The sequence below is a fragment of the Melanotaenia boesemani genome, chromosome 9, assembly GCF_017639745.1.
Source record: "Melanotaenia boesemani isolate fMelBoe1 chromosome 9, fMelBoe1.pri, whole genome shotgun sequence".
Lineage (NCBI taxonomy): Eukaryota > Metazoa > Chordata > Actinopteri > Atheriniformes > Melanotaeniidae > Melanotaenia > Melanotaenia boesemani.
In genome coordinates this window covers 2,693,152-2,718,888 of record NC_055690.1, presented here as the reverse complement: position 1 = coordinate 2,718,888, position 25,737 = coordinate 2,693,152, and the positions used below count along the sequence as shown (strand labels likewise).

The following is a 25,737-nucleotide window of genomic DNA, read 5'->3' as shown; positions in this document are numbered from 1 at the left end:
TCTTTTATTCAGCTGGTTGATATTTTGGTTTGTTTTGTGCAGATCATGCACTGTGACTTGGCTCTGAGGAACATCATGGTCAATAAGTTTCCTTGGGAGGTGAAAGTAGCCGAGTTCGGCTTGGCCCGAGACCTGAGCCGCATGACCAGCCGTCGCAGCACTCACTTAAAAAATTCACGGGTAAGATCATGTTAACTTTCTGCTGTTTCTGATAATTAAACACCATTAAGCAGTCAGTAATGATTAATGAAACAGTCTCTATCTGCTGATCCACAACCTGCAAACGGATCTGCTGGACAGCTTCCAGAAAACATGATAAAAACAGGTGGATTGTTTCATCTTTGTCATATTTCATTCTGTACAAATCTAAATGTGGTATCTATCTATAGACGAAAAAATATGTAGGCCTTCTGGTATTTGAAATGGAAAATGAATCATATGTGTTTGTACTTGTGGTTAGTGACATCCTTGACAACAGGAAACAGCTCTTTTAGAAACATCTGAAACTGTTGCTGCTGATCTCCAGAAAGACTCACAGTGTCTTTGATTTTCGCTGTGAGCTAATCAGTCCACTGAAATGTTAACAAAACACATGAATGTTTTAAAAATTAGGAGTGGGACTTGAATAAAAAACAGTCTTAATATTTAAAGAGTTTGTAATTAATTAATCTCATTTTAATCACATATATTTGCACCAAAAAGCAACTTTTTTTTTGCATTTAAATCTATTTTAGTGAACGATTGAACCAATAATAGACACAGACAGTAATAGAGTAAACTCAAGCTTTAGCTATGTTAATTCAAACTGTAAAAAATAAAATAAAATAAAATCCCCTGGCAAAACTGAACAGACCTGGAGTTAAAGTGTCATTTTAGGTCCTTTAACCAGCGGCTCCAGCTGTTCTCTGATGAAGAGTCTACAACGTGTTACAGAGCTTTTAACGTTTCGTCCACACTCTTCATCATTAATGTCTGACTGTGAGCCAGGACGGGATCAGCCAGCAGCTCTGAGTCTGTTCACGCAGCAGCTCTGGAACCCGATTTAAAATATCTTTCTTTCACCCATCAATCTACTGCTTGTGTTTAGGCGTGATGAGTTTCTCATGTGGGTGTGAAATCATATTTTCCATAACAGCAGCGGGTACCACTGCGCTGGTACCCCCCCGAGTACTTCAAGAGCAACTACTACGGCTTTAAAGGGGACGTGTGGGCATTTGGCATCGTGCTGTGGGAGATGCAGAGTTTTGGTAAGCTGACGGCTCTTTGATCAAACATGCCAAACAAGGCCAGATGAAATGACATATCTTTGAAAAGGTTAATCAGATATTAAACAAAACAAAAACACATAAAACAAATAAAACAAGAAAACAAGGAGAGAAAGAAAAATTCATCTATGTGTTCTAAAATTAGCATGAAGAAGTAAAACATATTTAATCTTGACCTCTTGTATTCGGTTTATTGTTACAAGTAAGATCAAATAAAAGATATAAACTTTGGATATAAATGTAAATATATCAGCAGCTATACATATACTGACTATACACTCTTATATTAATATTAATATATTAAGGTATGTATATAAATATTAAAAATACATTTTTTTCATATTTGCATGTTATATATTAATATGGATATATTTAAATGTGAAAATATATAAATATATATTTATATATGAATATATAATCTGTTTATTTAGGTCTAGGTAGGGTGTTAAAGCCCTTCCTCCCTGAACCTTGTAAAAATAATTTGATAATATTTGTTTTTTAATAAATGAATGTTTCAGCTCAACATTCAGTCTGTTCCAAAGTCTCACTCCACTAATGCTTTTACTAAGCACTCTTTGTATTTTTATTTCTTTATTTTAAATTGTAATCCTTAAAATGATATTGCCTTAAACATTGTTTTCAAGTGACATGACAATAAATTGTTGTAAATTCTACACTATCATATAATTTTATATTTTGGACTTGAGAAATAATTGATTTGTGATTGTATAAGTTTCAAATAGGCCATATGTTAAAGTTTTAATCCATAAAACATCCAAATATGACACTAGGTAACATTTCAGTAAAGAGAATTGATTAATTATAAAGTATTTTGCACCTGGATGAAAACACTCCATTTTCAGGTGCCTTGCCATATCCAAACCTGGAGACATCAGAGGAAGTGATTTACCACGTCTGCATGGGTCATAAGAACACAAACCCTGAAGGCTGCAGACCAGAGATGTAAGTAAAACCTCGTTGTTTTCCGTCTGAATGATGCCTTTTCTTACACCACGGCAAACAAATGAACTTTGACGCTGCAGAGGAAGCTGCAGCAGAAGAGGCACCAGACCAAGCAATAAATCTGAGGATGATTAATGTTGGACACCTGCAGCAAATTAAACTGTCCAAACCTAATGATGGAGTTCTCCACCCTCTGGTGGCTGCAGAGGCATACACTCTTACAAACTTTATTTAAAGACCAAATAGGATTCATATGTTGTGAACTTTCCGCTGCGTTATGTCAAACCAACAGTTATGTGGACATTCCTGACATCACATGAAGCCCTGCAGCATCTTCAGATCATGACCAGGTCTGAACAAACGTGTAGCATCCATGTCGTTGGAGTGATGCTTTCACACTTTCAGCTGTTTTATTTATTTCACATTAAAGAGCAGCACAAAGTGCTTTTCATAATAACAATACAAATATCAAATCAAATCTTCACATAACTAAATATATAACATAACCGAATTAAAAACACACACTGAATCATTCATTTTCTCTCACACACTCATTCACACAGCTCCCCCACCAATCCCATTTCACACCATTTACCCTAATATCAGGCTTGACGCTGCTGTGGAAAGCAGTATGCTGGGTTCAGTCCACACTGGGAGGCCTCCCACCCATGATCAGAGCCTGCCACCACAAGAACCACCCAAACCAGGGCAGGCCGGATCCCACACCACAACCATGAGAATGCAGCGCAGGACCTCCATAGCCACCCAGACAAGGGTGATCACCATGGCAGCAAACCTCAGACTGAGCACGCACAGCCCCCCCGCATGGAGGACCCCACTGGGGTTTTTAATAAGGAGTTATAAAGTAATAAAGATCAAAATAAACCTAATAACAATGAGAAAGAAAAAGAAATAAATAATAGCAAAAGGTATAAAATTATATGTTAAAAAAAATTATAAAACCAAACAATAAAAACAGAATAGAGAAAGCTAAATAAATTGGTTAAAATAAATTTAATGAGTAATAAGTACATCATTTAACAGGTTAAAAAAATAGATAAAGCATCATAGTATTAGTGAAACACGTAAGAATAAAATGAAATAAAACAGAACAAGAAGAGTAAATGATTGATGATAGTTCAGCTGCAGGTGGATCTTGATGTTATAATAAAAAGAGAGAACCCTGGACCTGGAAATCCAGAAACTGGAAATAGAAGTGACTTGTTTCAATGCAGAAAATAGTTGAATTTACTAAATAATTTATTTTCTTCCTCTCAAAGTCTCAGCTGACAACTGAGTGAACTAGAGGGTACAAAGATTAAAAGTCTTTATTTTTAACTGAGAGCAAATAAAACAAAACAAAAATAAACAAATAAAAGAGAAAAAACTATGTGTGAAAGGTAGAACATCAACACAAGCAGCTGTCTGGAAAAACCAGAAGGTCTGAAGGTCCTGAAAACTCTTCTCAGCACCAGACCTTCCTCATGTAAAAAAAAAATAGTAGCCATTGTTCAGGTGAAACACCTGTATGTGACTTTATAAGTTGATCCGATCACTGAAGAAATTGAAAGCAACGTTCATGTTGATTAACTGATATCAGTGATCCTTTCCAAACATATCTGCATATCTAACATCAGTATCTTCGATAAACTTTTATTTAATTTGCTGTCATATTTAATGATGATGATGATGATTATTTAATATTGCTACACAATCAATAAACAGCAAATAACATCAGACTGGTTAAACTGTGGATTAAGTCGCTTTAAAACTGCACAAAAAGTAACTGACAAGAGTTATTCCTGACTTAACAATAAACAACTCCAGCATTAACTAAGCCTTACAGTTAGCCTCGCTGTTAGCATGGAAGTTAGCCTGTGGTTAGCATGGCGATTAGCCTGGCTGTTATCATCACTGTTAGCATGGCTGTTAACATGGCGATTAGCCTGGTTGTTAGCCTGGCTGTTAGCATGACTGTTAGCCTTATTGTTAGCATTGCGATTAGCCCAGATAATAGCATTACTGTTAGCATGGCGATTAGCCTAGATTTTAGACGACTGTTAGCAGCCTGGTCTGGAGCAGGCTAGCTGCTAGAATAAATGTCCATGGTAAAGTTGTGTTACTGCTTTTGTGAAACCAAATGAAGGACAAGTTCAGCCAGAATAAAAAGGAAATCCTGGCTGTGTTACACCTAATGGTCTTTAGAGGACAGCCGTGAACATTTACTCAGCAGGATTACTGACACCTGGATGGACTTAGTTGCTCCTCTAACCAGTTAAACCGAGATGCTCTGACAAGGATTGGTCTAAATTAATCCTGGAGAACTTGGTTCTACTTTGTGAAATAGGCCCCTGAACTGAGTACAGGCTGTTTGTTTGTGTTGATCTTGTGACCCTAACCCTAATCTGATTAATTATATGGGTCCACCCCAGCTCTCCTCCAAGCAGCTAAAACAAACTAGTAGATGTTTCAACTTAATCTGAATTAGTTTATTTCTAATTCTAGAAATGTCTAAGTTAATAATTTCAGCTCTGCAGCTGATCAGCTGATCATGTCTCTTGAGTGGCTTCATGATGACTCTGAGGTGTAATGTTAAAGTTGCATGATGACCCGTCAGGATGTAAATCTGACTGGATTTTCACATATTTACACTCAGTTCATAAACTTGGAGTCTTTCTGTCTAAACAGACTTCACATCATGCGAGATTGCTGGCAGGATCCTCACACCCTGAGACCTGCATTCACGGATATCGTCTCTATGCTGGAGGACATCATGGAGAATGATGCAGTAAGTAAGACCATCCTTTCCAGCAGGGGTGTCAAATGTATGGCCCAGGGACAAAAACTGGACAACTAGAGAGCCAATCTGAGACGCAGGATGAATTTAGTAAAAGTGAAAATAATAAATATCTGATAAAAAAAATAAGTAACTAATTCCTAATTCATCCACATAAGGTTTCATTGTTTATGTTCAGCCCACAGGGAACTATGGTATAAATGGGCATTTTAGACTACTTTTGATTTTATTCTTATATTTCACCTTTAAAAACACTTTAATCTGCCTTATTTGTTATCATTCTTTTCAGCATAATCTTATCTGTGTAAATTTACAGTTATGTATTCATTTTGACCTAATGTATTTAAACACTGGAACTAAAATAGCACAAAAAACACAAAATCTGAGTGGGAAAAACTTGGATGCATTACTGTCAAAATCACAAACATATCTAACCCTTTTTATAACTAAGAATGTACATTTAGATGATACCTTGTAAAAGATCATGTACAAATTGGTCAAATATTAGCTATGTACAATTATTTATATTAAAATGCAAGTAATACCTCAGGCGTTTTTGCAACCTAACAGGGAAAAATTTGAAGTACTTGCAAGTTTCTGCTTGGTAGCACTTTCCTTAGAAAAGCCCGTTTTTACCGTTTCTTTCTGCATCAACCATGCATCAAACATGACAGTATTATACACAAAAAAGCGTTATTTTTGGTCATAACTCCAGTTTTACTTTGTCAAACGGCAAAGTTTAACACTGATATATAATTTGAAGTCTGCACTGTGATGGAAGCTGACTGATGGCGACTCTGTGGCCTCGTCTTGCTGCTAGGTCATCTTAAGTTGAATATGCGATCAGGATGCACCGCCGCGTCTGTCGTCCCCTGAGGATTAAATCTAATCAGTCAGTTCATGTTGTTTAGTTGATCACTACACACATAGAAATGTACACGTATGGCGTGCTGGCCCTTGGCCTGTGGGGGTGGGGGGTGTCCCTGCGCTCCTGGGCCCGGGCCCTCTGCCCCGTCTGTCCCGGGCGGCCGGTGCCCGGGGGGGTCGGGGACTGCTGGCCTCGGCCTGCCGGGGCCGGTGCCCTGTGTCCGCGGGGCGGCTCCTGCTGGGGTCTCCTGCTGCTGCCTTCCTGGGCGGGCGAGTGGTCGTCTCTGTGGACCGGTCGGGATCTGTAGCCTACGGGGGGGCTGGTGGCCTGGGTCTCGGGACCGCTGGCCTGACTCTGGCCTCTGTTCAAGTGAGGTGGCATCTGCATGATCACTCTGCATGGTCACTCCTTCCTGAACGTCTCCACACAGTCTTTGCGTCGCCGTGTGGCCGAGTTCTCCAGCATATCCACACAGGTTTCTCTGCGCGTGTTCTTGAATACAGCAGTTTCACTTATATCTATTATCATATTTTTTTTCTTTTTTTTTTATTATTTCTGTTCTTATTATTATTATTATTACTCCTACTCTTATTATTATTACTACTACTATTATTATTATTACTATTATTGTGATTATTATTATTGTTACTATTATCAACTAGTTGTGTAATGACCTACTGGCCAGGATGATCTTAGCTATATATGTTGCAAGTAGTATGGATTACATGGTTTTCTGTATAATGTTTTAAGTCCCCACCCGCACTCCCCACACCCTTTCTGTCCCTCTCTCTCCCCTCCCTCTTCTCTCTACTTTCTTTTCTATCTCTCTCTCTCTCTGTCCCCTCCGGTCGAGTCCAGCATTAAGAGTCTGATTTAATAAAGTTTTTCATGTCATCAAGAGGGACTTTATACATGTAGTATAAATCCCTGCTTGATAGAGTAAAATTGCCCAGCACCAGACAGCAGCCAGACAATCATTCTGTTTGCAACGATGCTGGACAAGACAAGTTAAAAAAAAAAAAAAAAAAAAAAAAAAGAAATGTACACGTATGTACATTTAAAATAATAACTTCTAGGTCTTTGAAAGTGACTCTAACCATAATTTAAATACTGTATTTTACAGTTCCAGATACCTGGGATTTAATGTTTGGTGATTTTATAGATCCATTGTGATCTGAAAGTTGGAATATAGATGTAAATGTGAAAGTATGTAAAATCAAATCAAATAATATTTGGGCTGTCAAATGATTAAAATTTTCAATCAGATTAATCACAGCTTACAATTTACTTAATTGTGATTGATCACCATTCGTGGCTGTACCTGACATTTTTACTGTATTATATCAACAGAAAGAGCAAGACAATGCTCACTTGGGTTTTTCTACCCTTTTTTTACATTAGATGATCACTTTAGTTGTGCTAATGAGTTCAAAATTACATAAAATCAAGACCTTAAAAAAAGTATATCTCATCTGTGCCCCCCTTTGCCTGGTCAATGCCCCTGCCTGGCCCCCCATCAGGACTTTTCTAGACCTGCCCCTGCATAGCTGAAGTATTAACCCTGTCTACACAGCTACTGTGTTAGTGAAGGTCCTGCTCTGTTCTAATCTCACCACATTCATGACCCCTAAATGATCAGACAACATCTGCACAGCACCAGTGATGTAGAGAAGACGTCTCCTTGCTTCCTTCTGCGGTTTTACTCTCACTAGATATCTGAACCTGATCTGTCTGCATAGATGTGCATGGCTGTCTGATGACTAGTAGATTTTACAGCTCTTTCACCAGCAAACCTCATTAACACAATAACAGTTATAGGAAATAAAGGCAAACAATATCTGAAACAGGCTGCTGTTATCAATATTGCAGTGTACCCACTTAAATTTAAACCAAACGCTGCGGCAGGCTAAGTCATGAGGGTTTACATCAAAGATGCGTCACGCTGAATCATTGCACGTGTCACAATGTTTATTGTTCCATATCTATATCACGATCTCAGAAAATAAGCACTTACTTCTCTTGATGACCCACCAACGCATATGAAGGGATGTGAGCTTATATGGTGTAGATCTGCTAGTTTCCTATTACTTCACAGAGTCTCTGGTGAAATCTTCCTGTAATGGGACGGATTTGTGCTTCTGAGGATGTAAAAGTAAAACCAGACTTTATTCTTTACCTGCTGATCCTCATCTGGTGACAGACAGCAGCTCAAATCGTAGCAGCAGCTCTTCCTGCAGCTGCCACAACCTGCCGCGAGTCTCCACAGCTTTCCAGAGCTGCTGGAGCTGCTGACAAGCAGCTAACAGCTAACAGCGCTAATGGCTCACACTGATACGTTCAGGTGTGTTTCCCAACCTGCCCACAATCCCTGATCACCCCACACCTCCCACCCCAACCCTTCAGGTTCCAAGCATTTCCAAGTGCAGCAGTGGGTGGAGTTACACTTTAATGGCGGATGCTGCGCATGCCTTAAATCCATTAAAAATTTGAACAATTAATTACATAAATTAGTTACCGCTGTTAACGGCTAATCTTTGACAGCCTTAACATATTAATAACATTTTATATATGAAGTTTTGAAAAATTATAAAACTTATTAAAAGATTTTTTTAACTGTATAAACCTTTATAAATAGGGATTTATCCATTAAAATGGTTTAAAAATAAGATTTTTAAATAGATAAACATGAAATGAAATATAATAAATATACGCCAAAAATGATTTATAATAAGAATATAAAAATATCTTTTAAAAAATAAGTTTTAAAAACATAGAAATATTTTTCTAAATATAAAACTATAACATTTTAAAATAAAACCATCCATACAATTTATTCTAACAATATATATATATATATATATATATATATACATATATATATATATATATATATATATATATATATATATATATATATATATATATATATGAGTAGTATATTTTTAAAAATAATTATATATTACATATAATATATAAAATAATGATCTTTTTAAAGTAATTAACATGTAAATAGGTAAAATATATAAATGTGTGACTGATGCTAAAATTTGTTGAAACTTTATTTTTGTCCAGACATTTCAGGTTGTTCATAATGTTTTAATGTACTTGTTCTTCTTTGTACTAAAACAGAGGAGAAAATGTGGAGTTTTCATTGTATATCAGTTATTTTCCAGATTTGGTCCACTTGAACTAGCACCTGAACTAACCCCCTGGTTTACAGGGTTTCCAGAACCAGAGGAGAGTTTCACTCCTGATGAACTAAATTCTCTGTGTTTGCAGGATTACGTGGATGTGGTGAGTCCACAGAGTATGGTGAAAGATGAGGCTGAATATCAAGAAGCCAAGAGTCGTCGAACAGCCAGTGTCAGCGATGACAAAACTCCTGTTTGAGCTGTAATCTCTGAAGTTATTCTAGTTTAAATCATCACACATCAAACTATTGAACCTCTTATTTATCTGCTGGAAGTTTAAGTGTAAGATGATCACACAGACACCACAACGGTGGAAAACTTAAAAACAATGCAGTTTTAAGTTGAATGTTTTGGGGAATATTAAACTATTTCGTGCAATAGCTGACTACATATTTTTAAATCCATTATATGTTTGTTGACTCAATAAAAACATAAATTGTACAAATGATCTACTTATCTTCTCTGCCTTGCAGCAAAAACCATCAGGGTCAGGCCTCAGAGCTAAACTCTTTATTTTCTATACTAATGATATCATTAGCGTATATAAACTGTTTAATATGTATTTTTTCTGCAGATGATACACATTGTTTTTATTGTGGGTGAAAATATAAAGCATGTGAAAGAAGTGGTCCAGAAAGATCTGAAAAAACTGATTCAGCGATTTCATGTAAATAAATGATCCTCTGAACGCAATACCACAGACATTTAATGATATTTAGTAAAAGAGGTAACACTGAAATTTACTTGGGTACAGACGGTGTTAGAAGAGTAAAAGATATATAATTTATTTTTTTTTTTTTCATTTTATTTATTTTTTATGAAAATAAGTAATGGGAGTCATTTTCTTTAATTGTTCCAAATCTGACTCGTGTTGAAATACGGGGAACTACATGTAAAACATACATCACTCCAGTTTCATTTTACACTAAAAAAAGCAACACAGAACATCATTAGAAGCAGACGTAGATCCATCCTGTTCATTATTTACAAAGTTAGTTATTAAATTTAATGATAGTTGTTTAGTGTTCTGAAAGTGACGTTTAAAGCTCGTAGGAAATTTTCTATATTTGTTGTTGTTTTTTTTATGTTTTAAAAAGCTCTAATTTTTATTTGTTTTTTTTTTTTAGAATATTACAGAGCACAAAAAAGAAAACTATAGCAACCAGTATTATACCAACAACATAACTTACCATTAAAATGGAATAGGTAAAAGGAATAGAAGAAAATGGAAATATGTTCCGACATTTTCGAGGAACACTGAAGTATCCACTGTTCTACGGTGTCATGAAGGAGGTAAATGTTGCGTTCAGGAGCGCCGCCTCTCCCATACCAGCCAATGGGATCGAGTTTGGGAACAGGCGTTTTTACGACATATCTCTGCCGTGAACTTGGACCCCGATTCATGGACTGAAGAAGTTGGAGATGATGGCCGTCCGCTTGCTAGAAATAATCTTTTTCTTTTACTTTGCTTCACACATTCCGATCACTTTATTTATTGATCTACAAGCCCTGCTGCCGGGGCACGTTTATCCCGAGTCGGTAAGTGTTTTAAACGCATCCTTGTTCTCCTTCGAGAAGATAAAACTTCTCACATACGTTTTCCCATCAGCTGAAAGACCTTCTGAGATGGTATGCAGATGCGTTTAAAGACCCGATGGTCCTGGATCCCCCAGAATGGTTCAGGTCATTTATCTTCTGCGAGGCTTTGCTTCAAACTCCGTTTTTCCCCGTTGCAGCCTACGCTTTTCTGAAAGGTCAGTGAACATCTCTCTTATGATTTACAACCACAATTCCAGAGAGAGAGAGAAAAAAGTCAAGTCTCAGTGTAAAATAGAAATAAAACAGAATTCAATAATTTCCAAACCCGATCATGCCAGTATTTATTCCCACTAGAACACAAACAACATATTAGACGTTGAAACTGAGACATTTTATGTCATTTTACATATTTTATATCATGAAAGGGTAAAATGTCTGTTTCAACATCTGATATGTTGTTTATGTTTTACTGGGAATTACTGTGGTTTTCCCAGGAATAGCTCTACTGGGAAAATATGGATTAATGAGATTTAGAGATCATTACATCCTGTTTTTACTTACATTTTACAGAGTCCCACCTTTTCTGTTGTTGTGGTAGAAGGATTTGATGTTTCTTTGACGTAACTTTTGGATGTTGTAGCTGGTGATGTTTCTCTTTAACAACCTCCGTGTTGTTCTCGGGATCACTTGTATCTTCCAGGTGGCTGTAAATGGATCCGGACTCCTGCCATTGTTTATTCCACACATGTTGCCACCACATTGATCCCGATTCTAGCACACATCCTCTTCTATCAGTTCCCTTTGAAACCCCACCCTGGTCCCCAGACCCCACAGGAGCGCTGGCTGCTGGTTTCCATATATGCTCCGTACCTGCTGGTTCCTGTGCTGCTCCTCCTCACCATGCTGCTGTCCTCCACATACACCTCCACACCCAAGTCTGCAGCTGCATCAGCCAAAGCCAAAAAGAAGAAATGAAACAGTACCAGAAGAAAACTCTGTTTTTTACTCAAGATTTAAAAGCTAATTTTACAACTTTGCACTATATTTGTACACGACAGACACATGAGTAAATCTCCATCACGTTTTTATCCTCAGTGAGAGTAAAAAAGAGGATCTGTATTTCCAATAAACTACTGAGAGAAATGATAACTGTCTCCCTCTTGTCCTGGAGCTGGTGTTGAGTAATAATTGATCAGAAGTATTCGACTCCAACATATCATGAGCCTTACTGAAAAAACAAAACAATAGTTAAGAAGGTCGGGGAAATGAACCAGTACTACAATTTTATCCTGTCGTGCACAAAGACTGTGTCATTGTTGGAGATTACACTGGGCTACCACGTCTGTCAGGTGGACTGAAGGTTGGATGCACCCCTCATGTGAAAGCAGCCAACCACCGACATCCCAGTATGGAGCCACAAATGAGTCACCTTGTCAAGAAGAGGGCGAACTCCGGCGCTTTGAAGTTATGATTGAACGTGTTTGTGTGAACAAAATAAGTAACACATCGGTACAGGGTCAGTTTGCATAAGAGTCCTAGCTAGGAGAACATGTTAGCAGAGTTTTTAAGCTGGAATCAAACTTTTCACCACAAACAGCAGCAGGAAGACCTGGTTTCTGGTTCTGGCTGCTAGCTCCAGAGTTTCTGTCCCACCGTGATGAGACAGACGTCTCTGGAACCAGCAGAGTCTCTGCTTTCATACGACTCCTGGTTTGTGTGGAGAAATGATCAGAAGCTCTAAAGTGGACAGAGCTGTTCTCATGGTTTCTTACATTCCCGTATAACTGCTGAGGTTTGTGTTTGGTTTAGATGCCAATGCTCATGTGCACGGGGTCTCTGTTAAGAAGAGGTTAAAATCCCACATGGGGCTTTCCCGAAGCAAACAGATGAAGATATTGGAGGTAAAGATGTCGACCACATTGATGTGTGGGACTGTGTGGAAGTTGCATGATGAGGAATACTCACAACCTGTCACTGCAGTCGGTTTATAAACTTGGACCATTTTTTAAAAGGTCCAGTGTGTAAGATATACTGACATCTAGTGGTAAAGATGGGTATAGCACAGCTGCGAATTGACCGTGGCTGTCACTGGCTAAAGTTCTTCCAGACATAAACATGTTTTCATCTGCAAGTGGGTCCAGTGATGAATGTGCTTCAGGTAAACGTTGGTGTTACGACTGAGTGGTCGTCCATCCTCTAAACATAAGGCTGGAAAACTGTCCCAATGTTGATAAAAAGGTGGTTTTTGGTGGATTATGTTCTCAGCTGGGACAAAGCACCCATATGCTGAAATTCAGCTTTTCTTGCTGAGATGGGGCCAAATTCTGGATTTTAATATTGAACGAGTAATAACTTTGTTGTTTATGCATTCATGGTTAAAAAATGAACATGCTAATTTTACAGATTGATCTCTTTGCATTAATGCATTTATTTGATAAACGTAGGATAGATACACACACACACACATATATGTATATATATATATATATATATATATATATTTTTTTTTTACAATAATCTGGCGACCCCCTGAAATTATGGGACCCCCAGTTTGAGAACCACTGGTCTACTGTATGAAAACCTTGAATCAAGTCAAACTAAACCTGAACATTAACGTTCTCATAGTGCAAGGTAACAACCTCCTAATTAGACCAAGTTTACGGATGAATATCTGGAGGTTTCAAAGTTCATGTCCTCATTTTATGTAATCAACTTTCTGTGGAAAATGTCTCAAGTCCAAACTTTGATTATAACCCGATTACATCACCAGGGTTTCAACACACGACTACCAACCACAGACAACTGTCATGACGGGTTAACTATAGGTAGAAGTAACTAAATCACCACTTGTGAGGGTCACCAGCAGCTTTTTTTCCCACCAGACTAAATGTTAATCTGCATTATTATTGTGTTTTACTCTAGTTCTGTATTTGATACAATCCAACACCGCTGTGTTTGATAATGAAGCGGTTAGGAGGTGTAATAGTTTTAACTCTTAGCTGGATTTCAGATACCATGAGAACAGATAAAAGTGGTCCAGTAAACAGGAGTATGTTCATAAAGTCTAATTAGCTTGAGCTTGACGATGATAGTAAAATGTTTGAGCACCATGTGCTGTCTTGTCATGTATATGCTAGGGTTTTTTCCTCATGTGCCTTTCCTGTATAACCACTTTCTAACTGTCAACTCAGCACAACTGCGAGCAGGAACCAATAATCCCAGGGAAGCTACATATCTGTTTCAAACAGACTTAATACAGCGTTTGATTGTTGTTGACTTTTACTTTCATACAGCATGTTAGAGTTCAGATGAAAAAAGTATAGAATTATAGAAAGTTGGCTGTTAGTTATCTGGTTGATTCAGAATATTTTCCATAGCACAAATAATTACAAAGCAGATTCCATTTAAAGACATTTACCTTAAATAAAGGAATCTGATTTTTAAATAAGAGTTGGGTCTATTCTTTAGTAAAGAAATTAGTCTAAACTGCCATGTATGCAGAGTTTAAACCAGACGTAAACTCTGCATACATACGAGGTGAGAAGAAGGACGGACCAAAGGATGACAACCAGCGCAAATGGAAAAGTGTTTAAGGATGAGCTTCAAGCCAACTAAATCCCAGTCACTTGTTCTTTGACAAGTTTGACCCTTTACCCTGGATGGCACCACAATCCCATGAATCAACGAGAAGTTTTTTCAAACTCTTTGACCAGAGCCTCAGAGATGGCAGTGCCATCCGGTCAACCATCAAGGAGCTAGAGAACGGGCACAGCAGAGTGGACAAACCAGGACTACCGGGGAGGTTCAAGTCCTGGATCTACCAGCATGGCATTCTGCCCCACATTTTGTAGCCTCTGCTGGTTTAAGATGTCCCTATCGCATCAGTGGGGTCAGTGGAGAAAAGATCAGCTCATTTCTCTGGAGGTGGCTGGGTTTACCACGCAGCCTGAAAACTGCAGCCCTGTATGGGAGGAATAACATCCTGCGGCTCCCCTTCAGCAGCGAGAGGAACACTTGAGCACATTCTGAGCAGCTGAAGGCCCTGGAAGACAGTTGCTTCCGCTGGCGACATGACCAGGCACTGATGGCAGTGGGTGAGAGTGTTTCCTCAGCCATGACAACCAGCAGGCGACATCAGCAGGCAGCTGGCATTTGTCAAAGCAGGAGAACAGCCCAGGCCACAGCTCAGCGCTTCTGCTGGCCTACTGCAGGCAGCACAGGATTGGCAGCTATTGGTCAACCTGGGAAAGCAACTCAAAGTTCCCAGCACACATTGCTACGTCTTTGTGACCAAACACTGTGATCCTATCAGAGGCTTTAAAACTGCTTGCCACGATGGAGGTGACAGTGCCTTGAGAGGACTGGATAGAGGACGCTTTTGAAAGGAAGTATGCCAAGTATCAGGACCTCATGAAAGAATGCAAGAGACAGGGGTAGCAAGCCCACTGCCATCCTCTAGAAGTGGGCTGCAGAGGCTTTGCAGGTCGCTCCCTGCTGAGACGCTTCACAGTACTGGGCTTAAGTGAGCCAGCAAAGAGGATGGCCATCAGAGCCATAACTGACACAGCTGAGAGAGCTTCCAGATGGCTGTGATGTAGAGAGGTGAGCCGTGGTCACATGCTGCTGGGATGCAAGCCAGAGTCTGATCAACCCTGGCTGGGTCCCTGGGCGATGAACCCAGGTTACATCCCTGATGATGCGTCCCAGCGCATCCGTAGGATCGTTTACCTGACCCAGACTGCTGTCGCCGGGCAGATTTGGCCCATTGATTAATTGATACTGACTGAATAATTGCTTGAATAAGGCTGGTTTACCAATGATGTGAAAAGTCTTCAGCAGGTCTTGTCTTATCTCTTGCTTTTAACCCCTTAATGCCTGAATTCATTCACATTAAATAAAAACAAAATGAACTCCACATCAGAGTCTAGTGGTAATAAATAATATAAACATAGAAAATAAACATAGAAAAATGCATTAATTAATGAATGCATTTTTCATACCTGTTTAGTCCCATTCGGTATCATAAGGACTCTCTCCAAGCTGCCACAGGACAAGAGGCAGGGTTCACCCTGGCAGCAGTTAACCTAACGTTTTGGATTGTGGAAGGACATGGGATGGACATGCAAACTCCAGCAAACACTTAGTGATGTAAACAACACCGAAGAGTCAATATCAGGATCAGCTGTGTGGCACTGGCAGAGAAGATTTGGCAGATTTTATGGATATAACCCACAAACTTGACTGCTGCTCGTCCCACAAATGCATTTTCCTTACACATGTGACTGCATTAAGAGGGGAAAAACAGATTTTCAAACAGCATAAGATGTATTACCAGGACGCATTGTTACAACAAATAAAAAATCCACCAAACTCTCATTTACTTACTTTTTGTGATACGTTTATTTAAGAGACCGCTTGTGTAACTTTACAACAGTTGTTCACATTTTTAAGAGACAATCTTGCAAAACAAGTTGTTGTTTTAAATTAGACAGTTTGAAGTTTATTTGGCAGCATTTTCAGACATTTCAAGAAAGCTTTCAGCAGTGAATACCCATGTTACAGAAAACTGTCCAGCTATATTTACAGCCAGCAGAGGGGGATAAGTCCAAACAGGAGTTTTATATAGAGCTTGTTTAGTGTTTTGCTGCTGCAATATAAAATGCATTTATTATTACAATATGTTTTAATATTAAAGAACAATATTACTGAATATTAGAGAACAATAATACTGTTGAATAAATTAATTAATTTAATTTGTTTTATAAATTATGACTTATCATGATGTATACAGAGTTTGAGTGGACTTAAATTGTTCCGGCCAAACCTTATAACTTTGTTTTATTCAGTTAATCATCAAAAATCCTCAAATTGCCCTCCAAATTAATAATTAATAATGATCTGGGCACGTTGAAAGCAAACAATAAATTGTTAAATAAAAACAACGTAGAAGGTTAAAAATTAATCAGGGTAGTTTTTGTTCTAATTATTCAAATATATTTAACACTATAAAAATAATTAAGTTAAAAAAGTAAATATGATAAACCTCTCATGCATTAAAATGGCATTATCCAACGTCAGCTGAGGAACTAACCTTTGCTGCGGAGGGAAAGTCTCCGCTGGACTCGGCGGATGAATCGCCTATAAAAGCCGAACATGGCCCTGGTTTTCTGTATTGTTTCAGTCAACAGCGGACGTAGATAGGATCTTTTCCACAATTTAAACGCAAAAACAGAGATTAAACCCGTATACTTTATAAAAACAGATTAAATTCCAGTTAAATTCGGAGGCTAATGTAAACGAAAACGTGACAGTTACTTCAGTCGCCAACGTTAAAACGAAGGAAACGTGTTCTTCGAAGTGCTCCCACGGATGAAATTGGTACTCTTGGGGAAACATCAGTGATTTTTTTTCTCAAAAAGGAAGAAATGTTTTATGGACTTAAACGTTTTGTGGAAGATGACAGCTAACGTGGACTAACGTCTCCTCATGAACACCTGCTCAGTGTTGACATTTTTGACATTGCATCCTTGTGGTGTTTTAGGCTAACACCTCACTGAAGACTTGCTGATGTTTGCTAGCTCTGTATGCTACTGCAACTTGAATAGTTTAGATATAGTAAATATTTAGTTTCAGACAAGCTAAGCTTTTGTTATATGATTGATATCATGTTTGCATTGAGCTACTATGGGTAGCAGCTATGACGCTAGGTGTAGCCTCAGTGTTATGTCACTGTCAGGCTAACGGAGTGGTCGGTGTCTGCAGCTCCAGTGTTTGCATGGTGATGTCCACCCAGCTTGGCATCATGTAGACAGTCCGTATGACCAGCTTAGTTTTCTGGGCATGTGTGTGTTTAGAGGGCGTCCTTGGGGTATGATGCAAAGCTGGATTGCAGCTATTCAACTGGGTCAAAGACGGACAGCTGGCACTGATTCATTTTTAGCTCAGGATTGTTGCTAGTCATGCTCCAAGCCGTCTGATCTGTAAATATTGCAAACATCCCAGCCAACTTGGAGGACATGTGAACGCATCATGACCCGGCTGCATCTCTTTTATTTACCATAAAACACATCAGAGCAAAACAAATTAAAGTAATCCTGCAGTAAGGGGAGCAACGGGACTGAGTGGATATTTTTCTGAAAAGAAGATCAACATAAAGGCTTCTCGCCAGTGGACCCATCACAATGGAAACTGTGGGAGACTTTGAGTACAGCAGAAAGGACCTGGTGGGACATGGGGCCTTTGCTGTGGTGTTCAAAGGAAGACACAGGAAGGTAAACAGTCTAAAGTGTTGTCTCCTTTCTTCTTCTACAAAACGTAGCAGGTTAATCTGGAAATCTGGGTCAGTCAGTGGAGAGTGCAGCGCTGCAGCAGCATCTTTTGGCTGTCCCCGGTCTCTCTTTATGAAAAAAAAAAACATTTGAATCCAGACTCATTTGATGCAAATTAGCAGGTAATGTTAATGCATTTTCATTAGCTTGGTGTTAGCTCTGCAAAATGCATGCATGTAACTGAGTTCATTCATGAAAAGGGTGAGTCAAGCATCAGTGAATGGCTTGCTGACGTATGAAGGCAGGAGGGAGGATTGGGTGCAGTGTTTTTCCTTTTGCCTTTTTAACAACTCAAGCTTTTTCTTATGTAAGAGCTGCACAGGATTCATTCACAAATGCTCAGAATTGGAGTTGAATAATTGATTTTGGATGGCTTGTGCATGTGTGACAGATGCAGGAGGTGATGTCATGTCGTCTCTGTTACTGCTGGTGTAACATACATGGTCTTAAATTAAATGAAAGCTGCATTAGCAACCCACACGTCCCTCCCTACTTACATCTATTAATAAGGATTGATTACTAGCTCTGAGCCTGAGAAATGAGCCAAGTTCAGGCTTGCAGACGTTATGTTTATTACTGAAAACATGTGCATTCACACATGCACATCTGTTCACGTCTCCATGCTGCATCATAGCCAACCTGACATGTGATCTGTTTATTTTCTGTAAAGCCTTTCATTGCTCCTAGCCTATTTATACAAATGCTTCCTTTCCAAAGAAAAGAAAAACTAAGCCTTATGGGTGCAAAATACTCCATGGATTTCTTTATTATCTTTTCTATTGGACTATGTTTGATTAATTGTAGATTAATTTCTGGTAAAATGGATTAAATAATGACTGAAGTCCCAGAAGTTTCTGTTAGAAATGAAATGGGATTAAGTAAACCTAGTTTAGGGCATTTTCTAGAAATCTACAGGTTAACAGTGATGAGAAATACCAAGAAATTTCTATGAATTTCTGTAGATTATAAGATCAGATTTCAAGTGTTTGTAAATGAAGCAGATGTAAAGTTGGCAGCTGATGGATATCAATCATACCAGCATGTCAGTCTGATCCAAATGCTTTATGCTCATGCACATCTTAATGTTTTCTAGAGCTAAAATTTTCGCTGTCATAGTGTCCTGCTCCCAGTCGTCTGCTGCTGCCTCCTGCTTCAGTCTGACTGACGCTAATCTCTTTGTTGCTAGCGCTATAATCAGCTATGATTCATAAATGAGATCATGCGTTATTCTGGCAAATGAAAGCATGACACAGTTTTTGGAGGAGGATGAGCAGGAAATAACTGCTTAGTTTGCGCTGCTTAACTCTGCAGCAAGCTACTTTGTTAGGTCAAAACACACACCTCCTCGCTGTCCTGTGATATAGTGGCGGGCCATCAGGGTCACCCCTGCCCCTCTCTCTGGTTGTAGCGTTGGCAGCCCAGTCACACTCGGCTGGGCAGGCTGTCAGTGAGCTGGGAGATGGATACAGCTCAGTTGTCTGTGCTTTACTGCATTATGCACACACCCAGAGATTCATGCCACTCATGCAGTCTTGCTCGACTTTTTGGCCTCTCTGCCTGGCTCGAGGCGAGCTGCTCCCACAGAATCAGAATCTCCTATTAACCTAGATTCATTTTGGAAGCATGTCTTATTATTGGTAGAAATCTTTCCTCTGACCTATCTGCTCATGGTTTTTGTCCAAACAGTGTTTGTATTTGTCAAAGGGGCTTACTGGGTTTTTCCTGTGTTATTAGCTGGATGGTTATAGTTTTATGCTTGCTCCACAAACCTGTCTGGTAAACGTTATTTCAGCTGAAGGGGAGGAAAGGTAGGTGCCTTTACTATCACGTGGCTTTCAGAGTAAATAGGCTGGCACTGGTTCCAGCTGTCATCCGAGTTCCTCGTCATTCAGCGTGTCATTCAGCTCAGAAGACTCAGAAAGTCAGGTGACCTGATGCTACAGTTTCCTTCATCCTTCTCTCCAAATGTTACCTGATGATACCAACACAGACATCCAAAAGACATGGGTTTTCGTGCTTACACTCACCTACTACAGGGTTTTCTTAAAACTTTCTATCACCAGTTCTCTCATCTCAGTGAAGTTGGTTCCTCAACCATCAGCATATTTCTTTAATCCTTAAAACTCAGCTAGATCTCTGGCTCCCCCAAGCGCTTTCTGTTCTACCCCGTCCAGGTTTACAATCCGGCCACCAAATGTAGTTTTATTCAGAGACTCTATCTGGTAAATCCACATTGATCCATGATAACAGCATTATTTATCACATTTCACCATAAAAACATCACCATCACTACTATGTTGCTAAGAGACCTCTATTTAGACCTGGACATGATGATGAAGCCACTTCCTGTCAGACTTTCCACCAATCAGAGAGCTTAGATTGACGGTAACGTCCAATCAGGAGCAGCCAAAGATCAACCAATGAGCAGAAAGTTCTATGGCTGTGTCCGAATGGCCACCCTACTCCCTAACCCCTCCTTCACTACATAGGGCTGCACTACATAGTGACTCATTCTCTTGGCGATTCGGACACGAAGCTGCCGTGACTACCGCCGGCACCACGGCAACCACATCCCACGTCAAGTTGTCATTCCAAATCCAATCCAAAGTTGTGTAAATATTTTTATTTTTATTCCTTATGTTGTATTTTATTCTTTGTTTGTTTGCTTATAGGAAATTTCGCGCAACTCAATTTTTTCACCTCCTTGCTCCATGTTGAGCTTCTGCCCGCAATGCATTGTGGTCTATATTGACCCGTCTAGTGACCATCTTTTCAAGATGCAGTGTGGGTAATTGTGAGTGCTTTACTTTTTTCTTTCTGGACATTCGGACACTCTGACAAAATGGCGTGACCCCTATATAGGGCACTATGTAGGGAGTAGGGAGCACATTCGGACACAGCCAATGTGTGTGTGAAAAGAAGAAAAATAATGCTCCTCTATGGCTGGAATAAAGCCAAGAAGACGTTTCTGATGCACGGTGGCGCCACAAAGCAGCTGAGCTGGAGTTGGTTTAGTGAGGATAGCAGGTAAATAGTAGCAGGAATAACTGGAAATGAGGAAAAAGTGGAAACATGGAAATAGTTTCTGTTGTGTGTTTGTTTCAATAACAATATTTTTTCTCCTGAAAGCCAAGACTTGAGAGAACGATGAGATGAGAAAAGGTTTGGTCACTGTTGATCTGTGTGTTATTTCTACAAAGTTCTGTTAGTAATAAATTCTGCTTTCTTCTTCTGGTCGACCTTTATGCTGCTACATCTATTCATACATTCATTTTACATCATTTTACCTCCCAGTCTGACAGCTGCTACACACTGGTTTATACTGGGATTAAAAGCTGCTACACACTGGTTTATACTGGGATTAAAAGCTGTTACATACTGGTTTATACTGGGATTAAAAGCTGCTACATACTGGTTTATACTGGGATTAAAAGCTGTTACACACTGGTTTATACTGGGATTAAAAGATGCTACACACTGGTTTATACTGGGATTAAAAGCTGCTACACACTGGTTTATACTGGGATTAAAAGCTGTTACACACTGGTTTATACTGGGATTAAAAGCTGCTACACACTGGTTTATACTGGGATTAAAAGCTGTTACACACTGGTTTATACTGGGATTAAAAGATGCTACACACTGGTTTATACTGGGATTAAAAGCTGCTACAGACTGGTTTATACTGGGATTAAAAGCTGTTACACACTGGTTTATACTGGGATTAAAAGATGCTACACACTGGTTTATACTGGGATTAAAAGCTGCTACAGACTGGTTTATACTGGGATTAAAAGCTGCTACAGACTGGTTTATACTGGGATTAAAAGCTGCTACAGACTGGGTTATACTGGGATTAAAAGCTGTTACAGACTGGTTTATACTGGGATTAAAAGATGCTACACACTGGTTTATACTGGGATTAAAAGCTGCTACAGACTGGTTTATACTGGGATTAAAAGCTGCTACAGACTGGTTTATACTGGGATTAAAAGCTGCTACAGACTGGTTTATACTGGGATTAAAAGCTGCTACAGACTGGTTTATACTGGGATTAAAAGCTGCTACAGACTGGTTTATACTGGGATTAAAAGCTGCTACAGACTGGTTTATACTGGGATTAAAAGCTGTTACAGACTGGTTCATACTGGGATTAAAAGCTGTTACACACTGGTTTATACTGGGATTAAAAGCAGCTACAGACTGGTTTATACTGGGATTAAAAGCTGTTACAGACTGGTTTATACTGGGATTAAAAGCTGCTACAGACTGGTTTATACTGGGATTAAAAGCTGTTATAGACTGGTTTATACTGGGATTAAAAGCTGCTACAGACTGGTTTATACTGGGATTAAAAGCTGCTACAGACTGGTTTATACTGGGATTAAAAGCTCCAGTACTCAGACCAGCAACCACGTTCAGAGTCTCTTAAATCTCATTTCTTCCTCATTCTGATGTTCAGCTTGAACTTCAAGTCTCCACCACGTCTACATGCTGCCATGTGATTGGCTGGTTGGATAGTTGTGTAAACAGAAAGTTGAAGAGGTAGAGCTGATGAAGTAGAAATAGATGAGTAAATGTACTAAAGACTGAAACTGAATGTTTTCACTAGGAAACTAAGATGAAGTCGTAATTTAAAATGCTCTTTTCTTTGTTCTCTTTCTTTGCATTGTGAAGAAAACTGACTGGGAGGTGGCCATTAAGAGCATCAATAAGAAGAACTTGTCAAAGTCCCAGATCCTCCTTGGCAAGGAAATTAAGATCCTGAAGGTGAGCTGGATGATTAATTAGCTCTTACTGCTCTTCACTGTGTTCTTTAAAGAACCATCTGATATTTGACTCATATGACTTTGTACCTTTGCCAGAACAGGGTCCTGATGCCCGTCAACCTTTTATGACTTAAATCCTCCATTAAACTACCTTTAAATCCTGAAGGTTTTCTGGAAAACTTAAAGCTGTCTGCTAAAAGCTAGCCTTTATTAGCCTCTGAAGAAACTAGAGACATTAAATAAAAACCATCTGAGAGGTAGACTTTCTACCTTTCTGCTAATACGTCTCATTTTCTGCTGGTTTTACTCAGGAGCTGCAGCATGAAAACATCGTGGCGCTTTACGACGTTCAGGTAAGTGTTTCTTAAACTTTTCTGTAATGAGTTTTCTCATCTTAAAACAGGGATTAGTTCCTGCATTTCAGCAACCATCAGTGTTTACATGCATAATTAACCCAGTGTTCCACAGTCCAGGTCCCCTGGACCCACCTGGTCCTCACCTAATTCAGATTAATAAACGTCCCCATCAAGTTCTTTGCAGCCTGTTAACGAGCCATTCATTTCATTCAGGTGTGTTACAGTAGGGTTACCTCTAAGACATGCAGGGCAGGGGGTCCTGAGGACCAGGACTAACAAACACTGCTTTAACCCTAAAACTTCAGATCTCTGGCACTATCACTACTATGTTGCTAAGAGACCTCTATTTAGACCTAGACATGATGATGAAGCCACTTCCTGTCAGACTTTCCACCAATCAGAGAGCTTAGATTGACGGTAACGTCCAATCAGGAGCAGCCAAAGATCAACCAGTGAGCAGAAAGTTCTATGTGTGTGTGAAAAGAAGAAAAATAATGCTCCTCTATGGCTGGAATAAAGCCAAGAAGACGTTTCTGATGCACGGTGGCGCCACAAAGCAGCTGAGCTGGAGTTGGTTTAGTTAGGATAGCAGGTAAATAGTAGCAGGATAAATTCTGCTTTCTTCTTCTAGTCGGTCTTTATGCTGCTATATCTATTGATGCATTCATTTTACATCATTTTAGCCTCAGAATCTGACAGCTCAGGCTGTCCTGATGACTGGAAAATAATGTCTGGATGTTGACTGGGAATAAAAGAGTTGAATTTTACATGGGAAAATCAGGCAGACCAAGATAGGAAAAAAACTGGCCTGAAGTTTTAAGGCTCAAACTTTTGCTTGTACTCAGATTCTTGTGATGTTATCTGTTCAGTTTCTCTGTGTTTAAAGAAAAAAAACTCTCTTAACAAGTCTCTTAACTCTGTGGAATTGGGCTGAGACAGTCCATGGATCGGTGTTGCTTTGGGTAAATCCTTGTAGAGTAAATCCATATTTGTTTTGGTATTTTAAAGATTTACTGATGTTTGTGTCTGTTTCTGCTAAAAACACCAGCTGAGACCCGAGCCTGTCAGTAAACAGCCAGTGTTGACTATTTTTCAGCCTGGCGTGCAGTTGCTGAACAGCAGTGGGATACCAATGCCAGATCATCACTTCAGGATCTTAGTCTGGGTTTCCAGATGTAGCTGATGACTAGCAAAACAACTAATGGCGGACTAAAACACACTGCAGGCTCCCATGTGTTCACTCTCAGGTGGAAAAATAAAGATTTATCAGCTATCATAATGAAGAAATAAACAGTATAGGCAGTGTAAACTAACAACTCTGAAAACTGATACTGAGGCCTGTAATGTGACACAAAGCTGCCCATCATGGTGCAAATCCGCCTTTCTGTCCTTCTGCTGCACAGAGCTGGACAGGAAACCTCAGTTTTATACACTCCTATGAGATTACATCAGCCACACACACCATGTTTAAAAGGCCCATGACGTGCTCTCTGCCTCATCTGCAGTGTGAGAACAATATGGTATCACCTTAAAGATAGAGAAGCTAGAAAAAAAAGTATAACCAAGTTTTAGGGTTTGTATGCTGGTCTAAACTCGGGTTCTCAGCCTGGCCACTGTTGCATCAGTTTCTAGATTTTCTTTCATGGTCCAACTCTCCAGGCATCGTGTCCCAGCTGGAGCGTGCACGTCATCCACTGCATGCTCATTTTAATAGAGCTTTTTGACTTGTAGCATGTACTGTGAGGAATGGGTGAAATGACAGGTTAGCAATCTCCCTACTGCCCCCATGGTGTCTGTAGGTACTGCTCTGTTTGCACCTTTTATCTGCGGTAGTGGTGGGCATGAAATCGATTTTATTGATTAATTCAAATTTGCCATTTAACTCTCTCCTGTTACCAGCCTGAGCTAGGCGGTTGGGCAACAGTGGCTCAGGTGGTATAGCTAGTCATCCAATATCTGGAGGTTGGTGGTCCAACTCCTGCTTCATCCCAGTCAATCTGTTGTTATGTCACTGGGCAACACACTTCACCCACCTCCACCTTGCCTCCAGTGTTGACTCCGAATGTTTTAACTGGCTCTCAGCTACACATCCACTGCATATGAACGAAGAGTGAACCAATAATGGATTCAACGTGAGTGCAGTCAGCAGAAACCAGCTATATAAATCTAATCCCTTATTATTAACGGCGGATTCAGCCCTCTCCCCACCCGCATACTCCACACACACACATACTCACACACACAAAAACAAAACCAAACATGGCAGCTAGCAAGGAAAAGCTCATTCCCCGGCAGCACATCACCCAGTTATTGGTTCAGTTTTGCAGCCTCAGACTCTAAACACGCTAAATTAGATTAAAGGCTGTTTCTACCAAAGATGGAACAGCTGAGCGCAACTTCTCAACGAAAGACGTGTTGCAGAGTAGAAGAAATAACAGCTGAGCAGACACTTTAGAAATTTGCTCAGTTGTCTGAAACCAGTTGAAACCAAAGGTTATGATGACTTAACCATCAACTTATGTACCGTCCCGCGCACGTTTTATGTCGTTTAGTGTGTGTTTGTTTTATTTTCTACCACAGTTTGTATGTCCAGGCTAATCTACGTGTCTATGTTTTATGTGGTGGTTTTATTTTAGGATTCTCTGAACTTTTAGCATTTTA

At 39.5% G+C, this 25,737-nt stretch overlaps 3 protein-coding genes across 4 annotated transcripts in view; all 3 read left to right on the top strand.

The window, feature by feature from the left end:
* si:ch211-167j9.5 (tyrosine kinase receptor Cad96Ca) overlaps positions 1-9,707 on the top strand; it is a 30,576-nt gene extending 20,869 nt beyond the window's left edge. Inside the window, exons 8-12 of one of the 2 annotated variants that reach the window (XM_041995416.1) lie at positions 43-180; positions 1,139-1,247; positions 2,129-2,228; positions 4,917-5,016; positions 9,173-9,707. In XM_041995416.1, coding sequence (XP_041851350.1) covers positions 43-180; positions 1,139-1,247; positions 2,129-2,228; positions 4,917-5,016; positions 9,173-9,283 — 558 coding nt within the window. In that variant the 3' untranslated portion in view covers positions 9,284-9,707. Of the gene's footprint in view, positions 1-42; positions 181-1,135; positions 1,248-2,128; positions 2,229-4,916; positions 5,017-9,172 lie in introns of both variants that reach the window. The other variant, XM_041995415.1, reaches the window with a different exon arrangement.
* A 759-nt stretch (positions 9,708-10,466) lies between these two features.
* Positions 10,467-11,772, top strand: tmem97 (transmembrane protein 97). Its single transcript, XM_041994791.1, has 3 exons — positions 10,467-10,623; positions 10,694-10,838; positions 11,324-11,772. Exons 1-3 carry the CDS (start codon positions 10,507-10,509, stop codon positions 11,596-11,598), a joined length of 537 nt encoding a protein of 178 aa, XP_041850725.1. The 5' UTR covers positions 10,467-10,506; the 3' UTR covers positions 11,599-11,772.
* Positions 11,773-16,793: 5,021 nt separating this feature from the next.
* The window catches only part of ulk2 (unc-51 like autophagy activating kinase 2), a 48,219-nt gene continuing 39,275 nt past the window's right edge, over positions 16,794-25,737 (top strand). Inside the window, exons 1-3 of the mRNA XM_041994248.1 lie at positions 16,794-17,894; positions 22,629-22,721; positions 23,032-23,073. Coding sequence (XP_041850182.1) covers positions 17,805-17,894; positions 22,629-22,721; positions 23,032-23,073 — 225 coding nt within the window. The 5' untranslated portion in view covers positions 16,794-17,804. The remainder of the gene's footprint in view (positions 17,895-22,628; positions 22,722-23,031; positions 23,074-25,737) is intronic.